A 20,271-nucleotide genomic window follows, 5' to 3' on the forward strand; every position below is an offset into this window, starting at 1 on the left:
AGATCTGACAGCGTAACAGCCTTACGCTTGTCAGATCTAATGGGTACCTATGCGCAACTGATTCTAAGAATCAGTCGCATAGATACCCGGGGCCAGATGAGGAGTTACGACGGCGCTAATGGTGTTGCGCCGTCGTAACGCCTTCGAGAATCTGGGCCATTGTCTTTTTTTTCTATTTTTTTTTTGCTTTAAAAGCGGTTGGGCAGAAGTGAAAGATAAGTACAAATACTTACCCCATGCCTTGCTTCCCTGGCAGCAGGCCCTCTCCTCCACTGTCTGAAGCTGGCAGAATGTGGGTGGGCCCTCGCTGTCCCCCCATATAATGCAGAACTGCTGATCCTGCATTGTACATGAAGATGTTAGAGTACATTTCTGCACTGCATGTACATTTCCCTGTGTCTAATACTTTTAAAGACTTTGCAAATACACAAAATACTGTACCTTTTAATCTACCAGAAATGCACTTAGCTCTTAAAGTGGTTGTAAACCCCCGATTGTCACTTTTAACTATAGGTAAGCCTAGAATGAGGCTTACCTATAGGTAGTGGAAATATCTCCTAAACATGCGCCGTTCAGGAGATATTTACCTTGTAGTGCGCCGATAATGTAACTGGCGCATGCGCTGTGAATAAATGGACCTCCGTGACGTTTCTTCACTCGCAAGTGCTGTGACTGCCAGCTCCCGCTGTGACGGCTCCAGCCAGTCACAGAGCTGGAGTCCCCGAAAGAAAGAGGGGCAAAGATGGATGCTGCCACCAGTGCGGACAGTGCAGGCTTCGTTTGCAGGTAAGTGCCACATAATGGGCTAGTATGTAATGCACGATAGCCTATTATGCGTTTACATGCAGGAGCATTATGCTTTTTACGTTGACAACACAGCATTTTTGTGGACTGGGTGCTGGACTGGGTGCTGTGCTGTCAGTACCACTCCCACTCTCAAGCCCCGTACACACGACCAGTTTCCTCGGCAGAATTCAGCTTCCGACCGAGTTTCTGGCTGAATTCTGCCGAGAAACCCGGCCGTGTGTACAATTTCGCCGAGGAAGCCGACGAGGAGCTCGACGAGGAAATAGAGAACATGTTCTCTATTTCCTCGTTGTTCTATGGGAGCTCTCGGCCCGCCGAGCTCCTCGGCGGCTTCAGGGCTGAACTGGCCGAGGAACTCGATGTGTTTGGCATGTCGAGTTCCTCGGCCGTGTGTACGGGGCCTCAGATCTTCACAAAATGAAGGCTAGAATTTTAAAAAGAAAGAAAGAAAAAACTTCTGTCCCCAGCCTTGGCTCCCTCAGCTGTCAGACCCCAAGTACTGGCCCTGGTTGCTTTGTAGGTAATATGGCCATAACTCCATCTTGTGTACCTATTTATCCTTTAAAGTGGATTTCCTGCTTAATCCTTACTACTGTTAAAAAAAGCCTCCCCTATAACCCCTCCCTCTGCCTAACACCTATGCTTTTTAACCTTTTAAAAATGATGTATATACTTACCTATTTTCAGCCTATTGTGGTCCAGCCTGATCTCCCCTGTGTCAGCCAGCAGCAGCTGAAAAATAGAGGAGAGAGTGCTCCAACGATGGCTGAGTATGACTGAGCAGTGATGTCATCCATACGTTCTCATGGCCTATCTGTTGTCACCGCTACCTCCTCTCCCCTGCAGCTGCACTGAATGATACAGGGCAGTGAGATCACATGAATGGACAGGAGCAGGCTGAAAATAGGTAGGTATATACAGTGTGATCATTCTTACACAGGTTAGTAAGTATAGGTGTTAGGAGGGGGAAGGGGACTATTAGTAGCTAGGGTTTACCTAAAATTCCACTTCATTATGGGCAATAACATAACAATTAGGAAGGTTTGAAAAGGGGTCAACGGAAAGCGAAATTTACAACATTAGCTACTCGTATCTGTGGATCTACCAATCGTTTTCACATACAGTCCGCATTGGGCTTGAATCGCTTTGGTTTCGTTTAATGTGAATTTCTTTGTACAACTGGCTAGAGCTATTTACCACAAATCATTTTTCAGACTCGCAATTAGAAAATAAATTCTGTTCTAGACACCTAGGGGAAGTGTTTATGTGAGACATATTGGTCTCCAAATGATTGTTACTGTTCTGGACAATAACACTAATATATTTCACTCATTTGTATCATTAGTTATTGGCTGCAGAAATAGGCTACTTTGTAAATCATTTATTGCATCTCTGAGTATTCCAGCAATAAACCGAAATGGGTTTGCTTTGGCAATTAATGTGTTTTAAACATGAATTGAAATGCATTTTAAATCTAATGCCGATTTCTCAATTGGTGAGAGAAGACTGGAAAGTAATGAACTTTTTAAACACTGTTTTATATATATATAGACTTTTAATCCATTTGAAAGACGTATAAACAACTATTTCAATATTACAGGGTAGGGATGAGCTGAAACCCCCCCCCCCCCGTTCGGTTGGCAACAGAACCTTCGAACGGACCGAACGTTTGCGCAAACATTTAGAACCCCATTGAAGTCTATTGGACTTGAACGTTCCAATTCAAAAGTGCTCATTTTAAAGCCTAATATGCAAGTTATTGTCATAAAACGGGTTTGAGAACCCGGGATTTCCCCAGGGAACATGTATCAATGGAAAAAAAGTTTTAAAAAAGGTTGTTTTTTCTGGAGCAGTGATTTTAATGATGCTTAAAGTGAAAAATAAATTGAAAAATTCCTTTAACCACTTAAGACCCGGACCTTTAGGCAGCTAAAGGACCTGGCCAGTTTTTGCGATTCGGCACTGCGTCGCTTTAACTGACAATTTTCCTCAGTTTAGGCCGATACGTATTCTTCTACCTATTTTTGGTAAAAAAAATCGCAATAAGCGTTTATCGATTGGTTTTTGCAAAATGTATAGTGTTTACAAAAAAGGGAATAGTTTTATTGCATTTTTATTAATAATTTTTTTACTACTAATGGCGGCGATCAGCGATTTTTTCCATGACTGCAACATTATGGCGGACACTTCGGACAATTTTGACACATTTTTGGGACCATTGTCATTTTCACAGCAAAAAATGCATTAAAAATGCATTGTTTACTGTGAAAATGACAATTGTAGTTTGGGAGCTAACCACAAGGGGGCGCTGAAGGTGTTATGTGTGACCTTATTTGTGTTTCTAACTGTAGGGGTGTGTGGCTGTATGTGTGACGTCATTGATTGTGTTTTCCTATAAAAGGGAACACACGATCAATGACAGTGTCACAGTGAAGAACGGGGAAGCTGTGTTTACACACAGCTCTCCCCGTTCTTCAGCTCCAGGGACTGATCGCGGGACTCCAGCGACGATCGGGTCTGCGAGTCCCGCGGCCGCGGTCACGGAGCTTCGAACCGGGTCGCGTGCACGCGCCGGCGGCGCGCGCAACCCCACAGCTGGGCTTTAAGAGCCACGTTCATGCACGTGGATGTGCCATTTTGCCGACATATATCGGCGTAAAGGGGTCTTTAAGTGGTTAAATATCGTACCTGCTGGGTGTCTATAGTATGCCTGTGAAGTGGCACGTGTTTAGAACTGTCCCTGCACAAAATGAGATTACTATAAGAACAAAGTAATTTAAAACTGCTTGCGGCTTTAATGTAATGTCTGGTCCCTGCAATATGGATGAAAATCATTGAGAAAAATAGCACAGACACCGACAGTACACACACTACGTAGCTTTAGGTGCACACTGCAGAGGACACAGACAGTACACCTCTGCCTGTAGTATTAATATGAGCAGATTCCTGACTGTAGGATTAAATATGAGAAACACCAGCTTTAAGTTAGGTGCACAATGTGCAGAGAACATAGGCAGTACACACCATGTAGCTTTAGTTGCACACTGCAGAGGACACAGACAGTACACCACGTGAGAATACTGCAGCTAGCACAATCACCTGCCTGCCTGTCAGTAAATTAGGAAGAGCAGATCTAGCTAAACTCAATACAGTGTATAAATATATATACAACACCTGGGATGCATATGTATCCTCTACACACTGTAACACTAACTGACTAGCCTGCCTGCCTGCTCTATCTACCTGCAATAAATTACACTCTCTCTCTGTCTCTCTCTGTCTTAACCACCACAACACACTACACAAGGCCGACTTGCAGGCAGCCTTTTATAGTGTGAGGTGTGTACTAAACCCCCTGAGCCATAATTGGCCAAAGCCACCCTGGCTTTGGCCAATTATGGCTCTCCGTTTTTTGCAAGCTGTGATTGGCCAAGCATGCGGGTCATAGTGCATGCTTGGCCAATCATCAGCCAGCAATGCACTGCGATGCCGCAGTGAATTATGGGCCGTGACACGCCACTCGAATTTGGAGCGAACAGCCCATAACGTTCGTAATTTGACGAACGATCGAACATACGATGATCGAGTCAAACATGAGTTTGACTCGAACACGAAGCTCATCCCTATTACTGGGTTAGTTAGGTTCCATCCTAAGACCAGTGATGATAGGCTATTGTTTGATTCAGAACTGCTTCCCTACTCATACAAGTCTACAGGAATTTAAAGCAACTAAAGCAGGTCAGAAGAAGGTTAAGGGCTCGTTCATACTGCGTGTGCTCACCTGTGTTTTCCACACTGGATAAATACAGGATACCGCTAAGGTACATAGAAAACAATTGTTTTCTATGTCTTTATCTGTAAAAAGATATAACAAAAATACATGCCACAGCAGAATATAAGACAGAAGAGCTGATGCGTTTCACACTTTCAACAGTGCTTAATCATAGCTACACAACCACAAAATTTGTTTCATATATATACTTATAAAAATTGGACATGTGACCAAATGTGTGGTTAATTGAATCTATTTGAAAAATTAAGTGAATCAAAAAACATGACTAACATATGTGGTTAGATGAGGTGCTCATAAGTATATCTAAGTGAGTGAAGGTAAAGACCAAAAAGAATTTAAATAAATAAATTCTATGATGGGATAGTAGATATTAAATCATTGTGCATGTGAATGTGAAAAAATGTATGAAGATATACAAAAATATATAGAAACATATAAAAATATATGTAGAAATACATAAAATAAAAAATAAAAAAAATTGTGTCACATGAAAATTTTTCCCAGGTGACCATGGATGAAAACACATGCAACGTGCATGTAAGGCCGCGTACACACGATCAGTTAATCAAATGAGAACGGTCCAAAGGACCGTTGTCATCGGTTAACCGATAAACCTGACTGATGGTCCGTCGCACCTACACACCATCGGTTAAAAAAACGATCGCGTCAGAACGCAGTGACGTAAAACACCACGACGTGCTGAAAAAAACGAAGTTCAATGCTTCCAAGCATCCAAGCATGCGTCGACTTGATTCTGAGTATGCGCAGGTTTTTTACCGATGCTTTTGCATACTAACGATCGGTTTTGACCTATCGGTTAGGCGTCCATCGGTTAAATTTTAAAGCAAGTTTTCATTTTTTTGACCGAAGGTTAACTGACCGATGGGGCCCACACAAGATCGGTTTGGACCGATGAAAAGGTCCTTCAGGCCGTTTTCATCGGTTTTGACCGATCGTGTGTACGCATTATGCATATTATTATTATTAATTATTATTAATAATACATTTTAACGTAATGCATTAAAAAAAATGCACTGGTTTGAATGGGCTCCTAAACACTGTGGGGTAGATTTACTAAAACTGGAGCACTCAGAATCTGGTGCAGCTGTGCATGGTAATCAATCAGCATCTAACCTCAGTTAAGCTTTAGCAATACAAGCCTATAGAGTGCTTTACCCAGCACTACCAAATCCCCTAAAGTCACATATGGGGGGGGGGGGTTACCCCCTTTGAGGTTACAAGTCCTAAAAAACTGTGTCTTTTACCAAATGAAGGGATTTTATCCCTGCAGGAAATGTAGTTTGTGAGTATAATTGCTTTAAAAGCAGAAAATATACATCTTCTCACTCTAATACCGCCTCCAAGTTCTAGAATATAAAATCTTTTTCAACCTGTACATCTAAGAATGTTGTATATTTAATAACATGCCTGTGTGGCCTCCATTATGTTGGCTGTACTGTTTGTACTTTCCAGATAAGAATGAAGAAACATATTGCCAACATTCGAAAGGGTTTTCCTAACCACAGCTTGTTGAAACATTAGGACTGGTGCCATAATAGAAACCCCAATGGAACATCTTTTATGGTTATTAATCAAATCAGACACAATTGGAGGAGGAGTCACATTAGGAGAGAAATCTCCAGGCTAGAAATGAGGTGGATCTGAGGTGGTCTCAATATACAGTGGCATATAAATGTCTTCATAAATAATGGTTAACATTTTTTTTTTCCTTCTGTGTCATGTAATGGTTGCTTAAACTGTTTATAAACATATAGGGCCAGATCCACAGAAGAATTACGCCGGCGTATCTATTGATACGCCGCGTAATTTCAAAGTTCTCGCCTTCGTATCTTTGTTTTGTATCTACAAAACAAGATACGACTGCATCTGGGCTCGATCCGACTGGCGTACGTCTTAGTATGCCATCGGATCGTAGGTACATTTTTCCGCCGGCCGCTAGGTGGCGTTTCCGTCGAATTCCGCGTTGAGTATGCAAATTAGCTAGTTACGGCGATACACGAACGTACATCCGGCCGGCACATTTCTTTATGTAGTTTGCGTTCGGCTTTTTCCGGCGTATAGTTACCCCTGCTATATGAGGCGTACTCAATGTTAAGTATGGGCGTCGTTCCCGCATCGAATTTTTAATTTTTTACGTCGTTTGCGTAAGTCATTCGCGAATAGGGATTTGCGTAGAATGACGTCACCGTCGTAAACATTGGCTTGTTCCGGTTTAATTTCGAGCATGCGCACTGGGATACCCCCACGGACGGCGCATGCGCAGTTGAAAAAAAACGTCATTTACGTCGGGTCAAGATGTATTTACATAAAACACGCCCCATCACATGCATTTGAAATTGCGCGTCCTTACGCCGCCAAAGATACACTACGCTGCCGTAACTTACAGCGCGCATTCTTTGAGGATACCAAAAAAAAAACTGTTAGTTACGGCTGCGTAGTGTTTCTTAGATATGCTACACCCGACGGAAATATGCGCCAGGGTATGTGGATCTGGCCCATATTGTATATTTGAAACCAACAATAATGTCACAAAATGTTGTCTACAGCATCTCTATGCCAACAGTAGTTTTGAGAAATATAATCTGACCATAACACCTATATAAGCCTGTTGGACATTTAATTCCAAAACCCAAAAATATGGAATTGCCCTCCCAGCACCCCCAAGGAAAACTTTGGTAGGGCTGACACCGTTGGTGGGGTTTTCAGTACAGCACAGAAACCAGTGTCAGCTCACCACAGGAAGTTAGAAGCTCACTGAATTTTTGGCAGATCAACAGGTATTTTACTGTCCATGCAGTGTTTAAATAGACAAAATATTTGGAATTGTGCAAGTATTTCAGAAATGGACTGAATATGTTTTTTATTTTGCCAAAACATACACTTTAAAATCAGAATAAAAATTAAATCAGTAAAACCGGACTTTTAGGCATAAATTTATTATTTTGTGACATTTTATTTAAATAATTAATTTATTAAATATTCGTAAAATATATCAGACTTAACAATTATAGCCTGAACTACCAGTAAATTAAACTAATAGTCAACCCTCTTAACAAAAGTCTGTTTATAACACAGGCAGTGATAAGATGAACCAGATAGATGGGTAGAGAGTGTGGAGACAGCATCATCTTTTACGGCACAATTTTATTAGCATTTTGAGATACATAGACATGTCAGAACATTCAAATTTACAGCCATGCTCTACCTCAGAGACTCAAAGCAGCAACACAATAAGCATGCTTGATGGCTGCCAAACTCACAAGGATTGGCAATCTTTAAATAGCACTTAAGAGGAAAACTTGGAAGACAAGAGTGAGAAACCAAAGGCAGTAAGTCATAAAATTTTAAGCTATGGCTTATGATGGCAACCTTGTTCCAACATACAATGGGCAAATGTTATATTCTGATTCAATAAAACAGATGGAGTGTAATATATAGACTGGGAACGAAGAATTAAAATGTTGGTCTGTTTACAAAAACTTCTGTTTAATAGCAAGCAAATGCTACTACTGTTAGCTGGAACATTTCAAATGGATTCAATACAAGAAACAGACGTTCTGAATGGCGACCGGTGACTTATTAATGTACTTATATACATTAAAATGTAACTTTGGTTATGTTTTTAGTAATAAATGCAGTTTACATACAGTATAGTATTAACACAATCTTGTGACCTTTATTTTTGTCTCTCTATTTCCATTTTTAAACGTGCCTCCAAGGTAATGCATTGTTTCTAACTAACCCAATTAAAATAAATAAAGACAAATGGGCCAGATCCACAGCCAGCCAGCGCAACGTAACTTTTTCCATTTAAGTTACACTGCCGCAAAGTTGCCAAGTTAGGTGCCGATCCACAAAGCACTTACCTGGAATTTTGCGGCGGTGTAACATAAATCCGTCCGGCGCAAGGCGGGCCAATTCAAATGGGCGAGTCCCATTTAAATTAGGTGCGCTCCCGCGCCGGACGTACTGCGCATGCTCCGTCGGGTAACTTACCCGACGTGCATTGCGCTAACAGACGTCGCTCCGACGTCATTTGCTTAGACGGTAACGTAAATGGCGTCCAGCGCCATTCACGGACGTCTTACGCAAACGACGTAGAGTTTGAATTTTCGACGTGGGAACGACGGCCATACTTAATAGGGCTTAGTCAAATAGGATTCAGCCCTATTTTTACACGGCGTAACTCGACGTAAACAACGTAGAATTAGCGCGACGGGCCCGTCGGAACGTTCGTGGATCGCCGTAAGTGTTCATTTGCATATTCTAGGCCGGCCGCAATGGCCTCGCCACCTAGCGGCTGGCCTAGAATTGCATCCTTAAGATCCGACAGTGTAATTCAATTACACATGTCGGATCTTCTGCCTATCTATGGTAAACTGATTCTGTGGATCAGTTCCATAGATAGAAACAGGGATACGACGGCGTATCAGTAGATACGCCGGCGTATCCCTTTTGTGGATTACCCCCAAGGTTTTTTTTTTGGGAAGGGTTAGAACCTCTGCTGGGTTTTGTCTGGGTCCCTGTTTGGGAGATTTACCCTTAATTCCAGTCTGCTTGATGGGTTTAAGACAAAATAAGAAATGACAGGAAATCTCTGCAACAAGGAGGTAGACAGCATTTAGAACTTGCTTAGGTTTTCAACCCTTCCCCACTATTTACAAAATTAAAATTAAAGACAGTTTTTGCTGGAGCTGGGCTTTAATATTAGAGAGGAAAAATGCTCACAAGGCAGAAACAAAAAGGGTTGTGGCATTTGGTAAAAGGTAGGAATAATTAGGTATGAAAAAAATAAGTCCTGTGAATAATAGAGAATTTAAGACAAATTCTTCTTAAAGAGAAACTGTGTCCTAAATCTACAAGGGAGTACAGTACATCACTCATCATACTATAATTTATCCAAGGGCCTGCTTTCTAGGTCGCTAGGCAGGGGTGTTGTTAGGTGGTAAAAAGACGAGGGGCTTTAGCCCGAAGGTAAATTTGATAACCCCTCCCACATTTTAAAGTAAGTGCAGGCCAAGTTCCACCCAATGCCCCCTCACCCCTGCCAAATGCCCCACCATAAAATTAACCCATTATGACACTAAATCTTGGAATTGTTATTAATTAGCAGAGTATTATATAAACCTATATTTAAGACGGTAGAAATCTCAGCGATTCTATTCTTTTTAAAAGTGGAGTAACAGCCGTTTCTGTGTTTATTAAAAGTCAGAAGCTACAAAAAGTGTAGCTGCTGACTTTTAATAAACACACACTCACCTGTCCCACGGTCCAGTGATGCGGCCACCCAAAGCCTCTCGGTTCTCTCCCTCTGTTCACCACGGCGGCAGCATCAATACTGGGGCCACCCGGCTCTGACAGCTTGCGGCTTCAAAGCCGGGTGTACACTGAGCATGCGTGAGTCATGCTGCACGTCCTGAATGGCTGGACAATCTTCTGGGACCTGTAATTTGTCCCAGAAGATTGCAGGGAGAAAGGGAGGGGGCCCCCTAAGTGGCACGAGCGGAAGTGGGAGCTGGGTACCTGTCAAAACTAGTTACCCACCCCCCCCCCTAAAAAAATGACATGCCAAATGAGCAGTGGGTTAGGATTCCGTGAAGCGGAAGTTCCACTTTTTGGTGAAACCCAGCTTTCATAAATTCTTTATTTACAAGAATCGACATTGCATTACAGAAAAAGTGTAACAAGTTGTTACCAGTTTTTACAGTATGGTACATAACAGATAAAAGAAAGTTACAAGACATTACAACAAAATCAGCATCACTTAGCAAAGGTATAAGATATGTAGAAAGTTAAAAAGGAGCTCCACCCACATACACCCAGACTGATGTATGTAAAGGGGACTATGTCTACAGAAGTCCGGCCCAGACTGCCGCCTGGTATGGATTACAGATAAAAAATTGCTAATATTATCATGACCTTGCCAATTCCATTGATTCATATAGCCTATATGAATTAAAGGCATTGGCAAGGTATTGATAGAATTAGCAATTTTTTATCTGCAATCCCTGAAAGTTAAAAAAACGTTGGTTGCAAAATATTACTATATGGTGAATACGCCGGCAGTTGTACTTACAGTGTTTGCTTTAAACTACATGAAACATCCAATAGGCATTTAGAGAGAAAATAATATGGTCCCACCATGTTTGCTTACTCTTTGATTCATTCTCGGGTCCAGGAGGCGGGATTTTGTATGTTACTCGCCCGTGTCAGGTATGCGGGAAATTGATCCCGCTCTCTATGTAAACTGGCGGCGCTTGCCCACACCCTTCCCTTCACACTGAGAGGCAGCTGGGCATGCTCCCACCCCCTACCCAGGATAGGCCCAAAAGCGGCGCCAGGCAGCCAATTTCCCCGAGTTCCCGGCCAACCCCAGGTCCTAGGACTCAGGGCTAATATTTGTTTTTGGGAGCCCACTCGGTGCTATAGCCCCGGTCAGCACCCCCCTATTAACGCTGCTGTCGCTAGGTATGGCATAGGCCCTTCCACCTTTATTACTGGGTTCTTAGGCTGACAATGACATTGATGTAAATAATAATATGATAAAAGGGACAGGAGGGAGAAGGGCAGAAGAAAAAAAAACAGAAGCTGGTCACTCCTTACATGACAGAGGAGCCAAGTTTCTGAGCTTTCCAGGTGCTCTGCTGGAAAATGGAAACATATATTTTGGGGTGTGTGTCAGTTTATTTTGATGCCACAAGTTGACTTTTAGCAAATGTGTGTAGCTTTGCAAGCTTGTCTGGATAGCAGGTATCTACATGTGCCTCCAGCAAATTTTTAGAGCGAAGTCAAATCTAAGGGCGCTCTGTTGGAAATTGTAACCAAATTTTGCACTCTCATGTTGTGTACATCTCCTGCATCACCCCCCCCCCCCCCCCCCGAGAGATATTGTATGAGTCAGTGAGTCTTTCCATAGCTCTTAGTGACTGATAGGGAGGCATATGGGGACCATAGTGCAACAATGCAAGCTCTCATCAAAAATTGCATAAAGCAGCCCTCGGATTTTGGGGGACTCTGGAATTGAAATGAAAATTAGTGCAAAAACCTAGAGTGAATCAGAGGCCACCTAAACATGACGACAGGCCACATGTTTGCTGTAAAGGTGGTTTTAATTTGTGAATAACAAAATTCACATTTACATAAATCAAAACAAAATTAAATTCACTCCAGTCCCCTCTCTCCCACACCAATTAGCAAACTGCATTAAGTGCACAGATACCAGAAAATAACTGAACAGAGTACACACAATATTTATAACCTGGAAAATTCAAGTTTCAACCAAGGTTGCCAAACACAGTCAAGGTTGGAAAGGCTTAGCTTAGATAAACAATATTATATTACTGAAAATCATCATTTACTATCTTAATAACGTTTTTGAGAACTGGTCCTTGAGGAACCTTTCAAAAAACAAAACAAAAAAAAAAAACTTTCCAGGAATATAACAGTAGTAGTCGAAACATGAATCATGGATGTGTCTCTGGAACAGATGAGCCGATAAATATTTAAGACATACTTGAGTGGTACAAAGTGCCTTTAATCCCAATTTGGAGGAAATATATGTATGCCTTTGCAACCTATCATTTATAACAGCTTGACAAGACCAAGATATATGAAAGTAAATAGCATTATCAATTTCCAACCTTTTACAAAGTTGGAAAAAAGGCTTGTTTTATGACGTTGAGATGGTGTGCATGGTAAATACAGCACACATGGACTAAGACCACGTTTTATTTAAAGTTCCTTAAGTAGGAACTTTGCCCCAACATTAATCCACCCTGCCCCTCTTCCACACCAAATGTCCACCATGGAAAGGGGTGCACAAAAGGTACACTACTTTTAATGATTACTATATTTGTAGGTGGAATAGCTACCATTTTATATCCCAGTGCATGGAAAATATAGAAAAAAAATGTACTTTAATTCAAGCGAATATTTTTAAAATCCAAAGAGCAGTTAATGTCAATACTGTGGATAGTTTTACAACTGAAAAATTATTGTATTTTACAATCAAAATCTCAACTGAACTAAATGCATTCTAGGTGCATCAAAACAAAATGTGCGCAAAGTTTTACAGCTGGAATTCTTAAGAAAGCAGTGACAGACTAAGTATAAAAGCCTGCCCCCTAACACCATGATGTAGAATCAGTGGTCCCTCTTTATGTCCAACACACCTTCTGCTGATTTAGAGCTATACCCTGTTTCCCCAAAAATAAGACCTACCCTGAAAATAAAACCTAGCATTATTTCCCAGGAGGGCTGCAATAGAAGACCTACCCCGATAATAAACCCTAGTTAAAAATGCTTGTAAAATCCTAAAATCCACTATATTACAGTAGTATATAATGTACAATGTGTGTGTTCCTGTAATATAATTGTGGGGAAGAGAGCTCCGGCGGGTCACAGAAGCGCAGAATGGCGCTATAACAAAGGTATTTGGCACAATTATATTACAGGAACACGCACATTGTACATTATATAATACTGTAATAGAGTGGATTGTAGGATTTTGAAAGCATTTTTAACTCAGTTCACACTGGGGATTGCTCGCAGGGAGGGAGAGGGGGAGAGAAGACATTACATGGTAAGACCTACCCCAAAAATAAGCCCTACTGTGTCTTTTGTTGGCATAATTAATATAAGACCCGGGCTTAATTTCGGGGAAACACGGTAGATCTACAATTATTAAGGGGCATGAGCTTTGCTCATTGCAGAGGTATAGGTCTCATTCAGCAGGGAAAGCATGTGGGGGGTGGTGTTGGACTTCTGCGAAGAAACCACTGCTTCTACAGAGAGCAAATGTCCTACCAGCAAGGGACAGGCTTTCTACTCTGGCTGTGGCTGCTTTCTAAAGAGAAAAACTGTAAGACAGTACACACCTTTTGTTTTGTTGCACATGGAATATAATTTGACTGAATTATTTAAACTGAAAGTTCAACTGGGCTTTAATTAGAGACTTGGAGATATAGAGACTTAGAGACATGCTAAAATGGAAATCGTGAAATGTAAATACATATGACGGCACAGAGTGAAGACTCTGTGTTAAAAAGTGTGACTCCTAATACTGTTCATGGTTTTAGTTCTACTTATTTTATGGTAAATTTGGCAGCACGAGACACCAGACTTTCTATAAGTGAAATCATTATTTACATGTGAAAGCATTAACATGTCCAAGGGGAAATATCTTCTCCTTCAAAATCTCATAATGTTCATGAAGAACTGGCATAGGCTCTTATGTTACACAGCCAATGCGTAACAGATCTCTGTTGTCCATTATGTCATCTATGGACCCTTCTTTTCAAGTAAATCTTACGCAGCAGGGTAAATCAGTTTTATTGTGTTGTCTGAACACTTGGTAACCCATTAAACATGGAAGAATGTAAATATTTTAAAAGTAAAGGAAACCTTGTAAGTAGAATTGGTACCAAGATTAACATACAGAAAACATGTTACTTCCAAGATAATATAACATTTATTTATAGCTGTAGGTCTCAAGTATATTATATACCCTTTTATGACGCTGGAGGAATGCCAAGTGTCCTTAAAGGTGTGGACTTTTATTTCCAATATCCTCTAACTGTATATATGGTATGTCTAGGAGATATTAGGTTTGGAACAGGTAAGATATCTTCTGTAAAAAATCTTTAAACTGTAAATCTGAATTTAATTTAAAAATCAGAAGTGCCCCCCGGGGTGTATATATATATCATTGGTAATGAACTGAGACCTTTAGTATTTATAGCAAGCCTTAAAAAAAAAAAAAAAAAACTCCACACAAAAGCAGTGTTTAGAAATGGGGTTATGGGGTCAATCACTTACCCCAAGTAATGGTTTGATATACTGATGTGAAGTAATGATGTGATTTACTGATGTTAAAGCAGTAATAAACCCAAATACAACCATTTATTATACTACTACTTCTTACATGTGATGGCTGCATTCGTTTTATTATTTTATATTTTATTACAGGTATTTTTATAGCATTGACACAGAGCTTTTTTTCAACGGGAACGTGGGGAACGCAATTCCTGGCACCTTCAGCACTGAATGTATGTAACGGCAAGGTGTGCTGGGTGTGGTGAAGGGTCCATGGCTGCTTGGGGATCTATTGTTTCTGAAGATCTATTTTTGCATGGCAGTCTATTATTTCTGGGGGAGGTCTATTATTGTTACTGGTGGGGATCTATTGTTGTTGGGGTGTCAGGACCTCTGTCATTGCTTGGGTCACCTGCTGGTGATACTGTTGTTTTTAGCACCAAAGGGTGTAGTTCTGGTGGCCACCAGCAGGTGTCTCCCAACAGATGGACATACAGGTAATCACGCTGCACCAGATATGGACTTCTGGGATTATATAAGCCCATCCTTCGCTGATGCTCAGGGCTTCAGTATTTTTCCTGCAAAATGTGACCCTGCCTGAGTCTGATCCTTTCCTGTTCCTAGAACCCTATTTCAGAGACTTGTTCCCCTGGAACCTGTTTCCTGCTGCCACTACTGGCTTCTTGCTCCCCATGTCTCTTGTCTCTGCCTGTCTTCTCATGTGTCTTCCCCCACTTGTTTTTTTATTAGTTAGTTAGTTAGGTTATTACTTGGGTTTTCTTGTTACATTCACCTTTCACTTACTTGTTGTTGACTTACTGGTGTTGGTATTGCATTTGTGTCATTTTCCTAATAAACATATTTTTTTACTTATTCATCTGGTCCTGATTCCTTAAGGTGCAGCTGAACTGACCTGATCACCCTTGCTGGATGCCTGCATATGGTATCCCTGACTTTGGGTCAATTGTTGCTGGAAGAGATCTACTGTTGAGGGAGGGGTCTATTTTTGCTGGCTGCTGGGGGATATATTCTTGCTGGGGTGCATCTAATTTTGTGTGACAGTCTATTGTTGCTGGGGAAGTCTATTGTTGATGGTGGGGGGATCTATTGCTTCTGGTTATGCTTGTGTTGCTGGGGGGGGTCAACTGTTGCTGGAAGGGATCTACTGTTGAGGGAGGGGTCTATTGTTGCTGGCTTCTGGAGAGTCTATTGATGCAGGGCTGGCTGCTGGGAAATCTGTTGTTGCTGCCGGGTTCAATTGTTGCTGGGGGAATCTATTGTTGCTGGGAAGGGTATATTGTTACTGGCTGCAGGGGATCTACTTTACTATTTTTCTTGTTGCTAACAAATTCCATACAAATGACTTATCACCACAAAAATTATAAAAAAATTAAAAAAAATTATACTTTGTTCTGTATTTTTTTAAAGGGGGTGATACTGCGAGGTGGATAGGTGGTGAAACCAAAAAGGAAAAATGGAAGGATCCCCCAGTGGGGTTTTTAGGCAGCAAGTGGAAAAATATATAGAATCAAGGTGTATAATAAAATATTTTTATTGTATAAAAAGGTAGAAATTCATTAAACAGTTGAGATATGAGCTCTGGTATATAAAATCTTGTACACATACAGCAATGCAAGCACAAAGATTGACATTCAAGTGAACATATATATTATGGTGGTGCTCGGAGGTGGGTAGGGAGAAGAGACCAGAAGTGACTAAGACCTAGAAAAAAGCCATGCATACACAAACTAGGGCCATTTTACCTACTAGCATGTCTTTGGTGCATGGGAGGAAACCCACACAGGCAGAACATGCAAACTACATGCAGGTAGTATTAGTTATTTAAATAACGAACCTATTGCTGCCAGGTGGAAATGCTGACCATTTAGCCATTGTGCTGTGTTTCTGTTGTTTTTCACATAGATGTAGCTGTTAGAGGGTTGAGACAAACCAGGTACCAATGACAGGGGTGCTAACATTTGTTAGTAGGAGTTCAGATTCAGTTTGTTAGTGAATCGAAATCTGCTTGTATATCTAGCACCCCCCCCCCCTCCCAGACTGACAATGCCGCTGTCCAAAGATTCTCTGTTTTTCCTTCATCCAGAGCGTAGGCACTCTAATACAGAAACACCAGGTGAAAACAGAGGGAAAAACCCTAAAAAATAAAACAAATGCAGCCACCGCAGGTAATCCCTGGTAAAATGCAATATATTGGATGAATGAAATTGTGCTAAATTGCTTCAGAAAACACCAGAAACAGAATCCAGAGAGAAATATAACATTCATCATTGTTATTTGTACACTGGGGTTAAAAAAGTTAATACAACATCCACCGAAAATTAAAGAAAGCTTTGCACCGAGGAAAAGACAAAATATGAAAAATAAACATATATTTTTAGAATGACAGCTGTCATGAATGTGCATTGCTCCTACAAGAAAATTATGCTTCCACAAATTTTCACAATCACAATAATTTTATTAAAAATGGCCTTCAAAATGCAACTGCAGTGGTATTAATGAAGGAAGACTCATATTCTGTATTTTTATTTTTATTTTTGTAAAAAAAGTAAGATGTTTTTCTTTTCAGAACAAAGGAAGATAATAATTTGCACTGTTTGCTGAAATCATTGCAATGCATATACAGTATATCACCTGTAGATTTTTTTTCTTATCTTACTGAACCTTGATGTACTGTAACGATATGCTGACTTACCTTTAACAGGCTGGGTACACATTTTCTTTTTCTAGGCAAGGTGTTCTAATATTCACAATAAATGAGTGAACGTAGCACTAGATGGAACAACTTAATGAAGCTCACCGAACAGACCTTGATCATGTGCAATCAGGTATAATTAACTACTTTATTGATACAATAACCTAAGTTAAACAAATCACTACATAGCATAAAATTGTATGCTTGTGAAAAAATTTCTGGTAAATAAAAAGTATCTTCACCTTCAACTAGCGGCTAGCCTGACAATATAATGACCTCTGATCCCCACATATATACTGTATATTGGATTTAATAACCTCTAATTAGTAAGCCAAAATGACAGAACCCACAATAACCCTCAGCAACCAATCAGAGGTAACTGCCCATTATTTTTATAAACTTAAAGCAGAATTATAGTTTTTTTGGACCTCCCCTGCCTTAAAAGCTACATAACACTCTGGGCCAGATTCAGATAGGAGATACGACGGCGTATCTCCTGATACGCCGTCGTATCTCTAAGGCCGGCCGGTCGTATCTATGCGACTGATTCAGAGAATCAGTTACGCATAGATATCCCTAAGATCCGACAGGTGTAACTGTGTTACACCGTCGGATCTTAGGCTGCAATTCCAGGCCGGCCACTAGGTGGTGCTTCCGTATCTTTTACGCGTCGAATATGCAAATGAGGAGTTACGCCGATTCAGAAACGAACGACCGCCCGGCGCATTTTTTTTACGTCGTTTGCGTTCGGCTTTTTCTGGCGGAAAGTTACCCCTGCTATATGAGGGGTATGTGCGGCGTATCCTATGTTAAGTATGGCCGTCGTTCCCGCGCCGAGTTTTAAAAATTTTACGTTGTTTGCGTAAGTCGTTCGCGAATACGGATGGACGGAATTTACATTCACGACGAAAGCAATGACGTCCTTGCGACGTCATTTAGAGCAATGCTCACTGGGAGATTTTACGGACGGTGCATGTGCCGTTCTAGTAAAACGTGAAAAAAGGCGGGGTCAAGGAAAATGTAAATAAAACACGCCCCCTACATCCCCATTTAAATTACGCGGCCTTACGCTGCAACACATACGTTACGCCGATCTAATTAAGGGCGCAAGTTCTTTGTGAATAAAGAACTCGCGCCCAAAGTTAGAGCGGCGTAACGTATCGGACGCAGGCCGGACAGATACGCCAATGTATCTGAATCTGGCCCTCTGAGTTCATTTTAGCAGCCAGCAACTGACTAAAACTACGTTGCTGGGACACGTGTTTTCTAAATTTAGGCAGAGAACTGATAGCTCATCTTTCAGATTCATTTTAAGGTCCCCATTAATTTCTTGATTTTAGCTGGAGGCTTCAGCAATAGTAGTTGAAAATAGAAAACTAAAACTGAGAAAAGAGTTACCCTATCATAGGATGCAACATTTTGAATATGGAGCTTAATTTTGTATGGCATAACAGCCATATTTTATGTTTTATTTTGTTTGTCAAATCATTTTCAAATTCATGTTCTATGGCATACACATGTATGTTGGAGTGATTTCCACAAAATACTTTTTTAAAGTGCCCTTTACAACAAATATCAGAAATGAAAAAAATTGATATATGTCGCCCTCTTGTGGCCTAGTGTAGTGCTTGGTTTGGGTATAGTTTTGACTCAGGGGTCATAAAAGAGCGATATTTCTGATTTTTGAAGAAATTGGAAAGGTAAATAAAGAAATTATGTTACTGATTTTATGTCTAGTGGTGAGATCTCTGTGTTGGGGTTTACAAGCCTGCATAGCTGCTGTATTAATTTCAGGGGTCTCAGTCTCCCTTTTTTATTTAATTATTTTAATAATGAAGAAAGCAGCAGAAAAGATTAACTAAACCAACGTGGAAGAAATTATCCAGTTTTGGGGGGGACTTTTGTTTGCCGCTATAATTCTGCAGAGCATTAGCACTGCAGTCAGCTACAGTAGAGTAAGGAATGGGAGCAATGGGAAAATATGTCATCTGCTACTGACTGTTTGCATTCTAGGTGTCGCTTTTTAATTCGATTTATGTCCCTAATTGTATTAGGACACCCCTGCCACCCAGTATATAATTTTAGCATCTGGGGCCCCACTTCAATTATTTGACCAGGACCCAAATTTGCCAAAAAACTGCCTCAACAGTTGGAGTTCCCAAGAGACATAAGAAAACAATGGGTTTCATGGCTTATTAGACTCCATGTACAGCACACTTGAATAGACTGACCCCCTAATTTCCAAAACCATTTCCCAACTATTTTAAGATAAATTCAGAAATAATGTATTTTTTTTTAAATACACCTGGAAAACAAAATATGGTTAAAATAGCTAAATGTTCAAAATTAAAAACATTATTTGTCGAAATATGATAAGTTAATATATGATATCATGTTAATATGGTCAAAATTGGAGAAGGAAAGATGGACTTTTGAGGTGCCAACACAACAATATATATAAAAATATCTGTTTTATTGTAACAAAATTTATAAAATCACATTTTTAAAAAATACATTTTGATACACTTTGTACATAGCGAACCTTCCTTTAGATGCCTCCCATGACACCAACTCAGGATCATCCATAATATATATAGAGTTCTTAATTCACTAGGTGTCCATCATGGGCATTGGGCAGGCAGTTGTTCAATTCCTCAACATGTTTCGCAGGAATGACTCACCTCTACAGGAGTCACAAAAGTACGCCACCAAACAAAGGGGGGCACAAAACTCTGACTAAATGTGTGTGTCAAAAGCACACATTTTCATCTGCCCTACCTAGTGGTGAAAGCTTGTAATGTAGCTAATGTAGTCAGGGAGTTCAGACACCCAAACAATGTAAATAACAACACATCTCATAAAATAGAAACAAAAATTGTACAGTATCTTACCTTCTTCACAGTTACTTCCAGTAAACCCCGGGCAGCATCTCCACTCCATTGTGGTGACAGTACGATACGACATTTTATACACAGGTCTCAGAAGAGTCCTATAACTAAAATAAACACAAAAAAAAGTATATGTGAAGACGCAATCACAATATGAAATGAAAACACCCTTTGTAATATGCAAATGATAGAGCATTCCTTAAAAAAAGCATCTGGTACTTTTTTTAACTTTTATT

At 40.5% G+C, this 20,271-nt stretch overlaps 1 protein-coding gene across 1 annotated transcript in view; it reads right to left on the minus strand.

The window, feature by feature from the left end:
- The window catches only part of COL26A1 (collagen type XXVI alpha 1 chain), a 489,232-nt gene that overhangs the window by 363,214 nt on the left and 105,747 nt on the right, over nt 1-20,271 (minus strand). The window contains exon 3 of the mRNA XM_040338426.1: nt 20,039-20,142. Within this exon, the coding sequence (XP_040194360.1) occupies nt 20,039-20,142 (104 nt within the window). The remainder of the gene's footprint in view (nt 1-20,038; nt 20,143-20,271) is intronic.

The sequence above is a fragment of the Rana temporaria genome, chromosome 2, assembly GCF_905171775.1.
Source record: "Rana temporaria chromosome 2, aRanTem1.1, whole genome shotgun sequence".
NCBI lineage: Eukaryota > Metazoa > Chordata > Amphibia > Anura > Ranidae > Rana > Rana temporaria.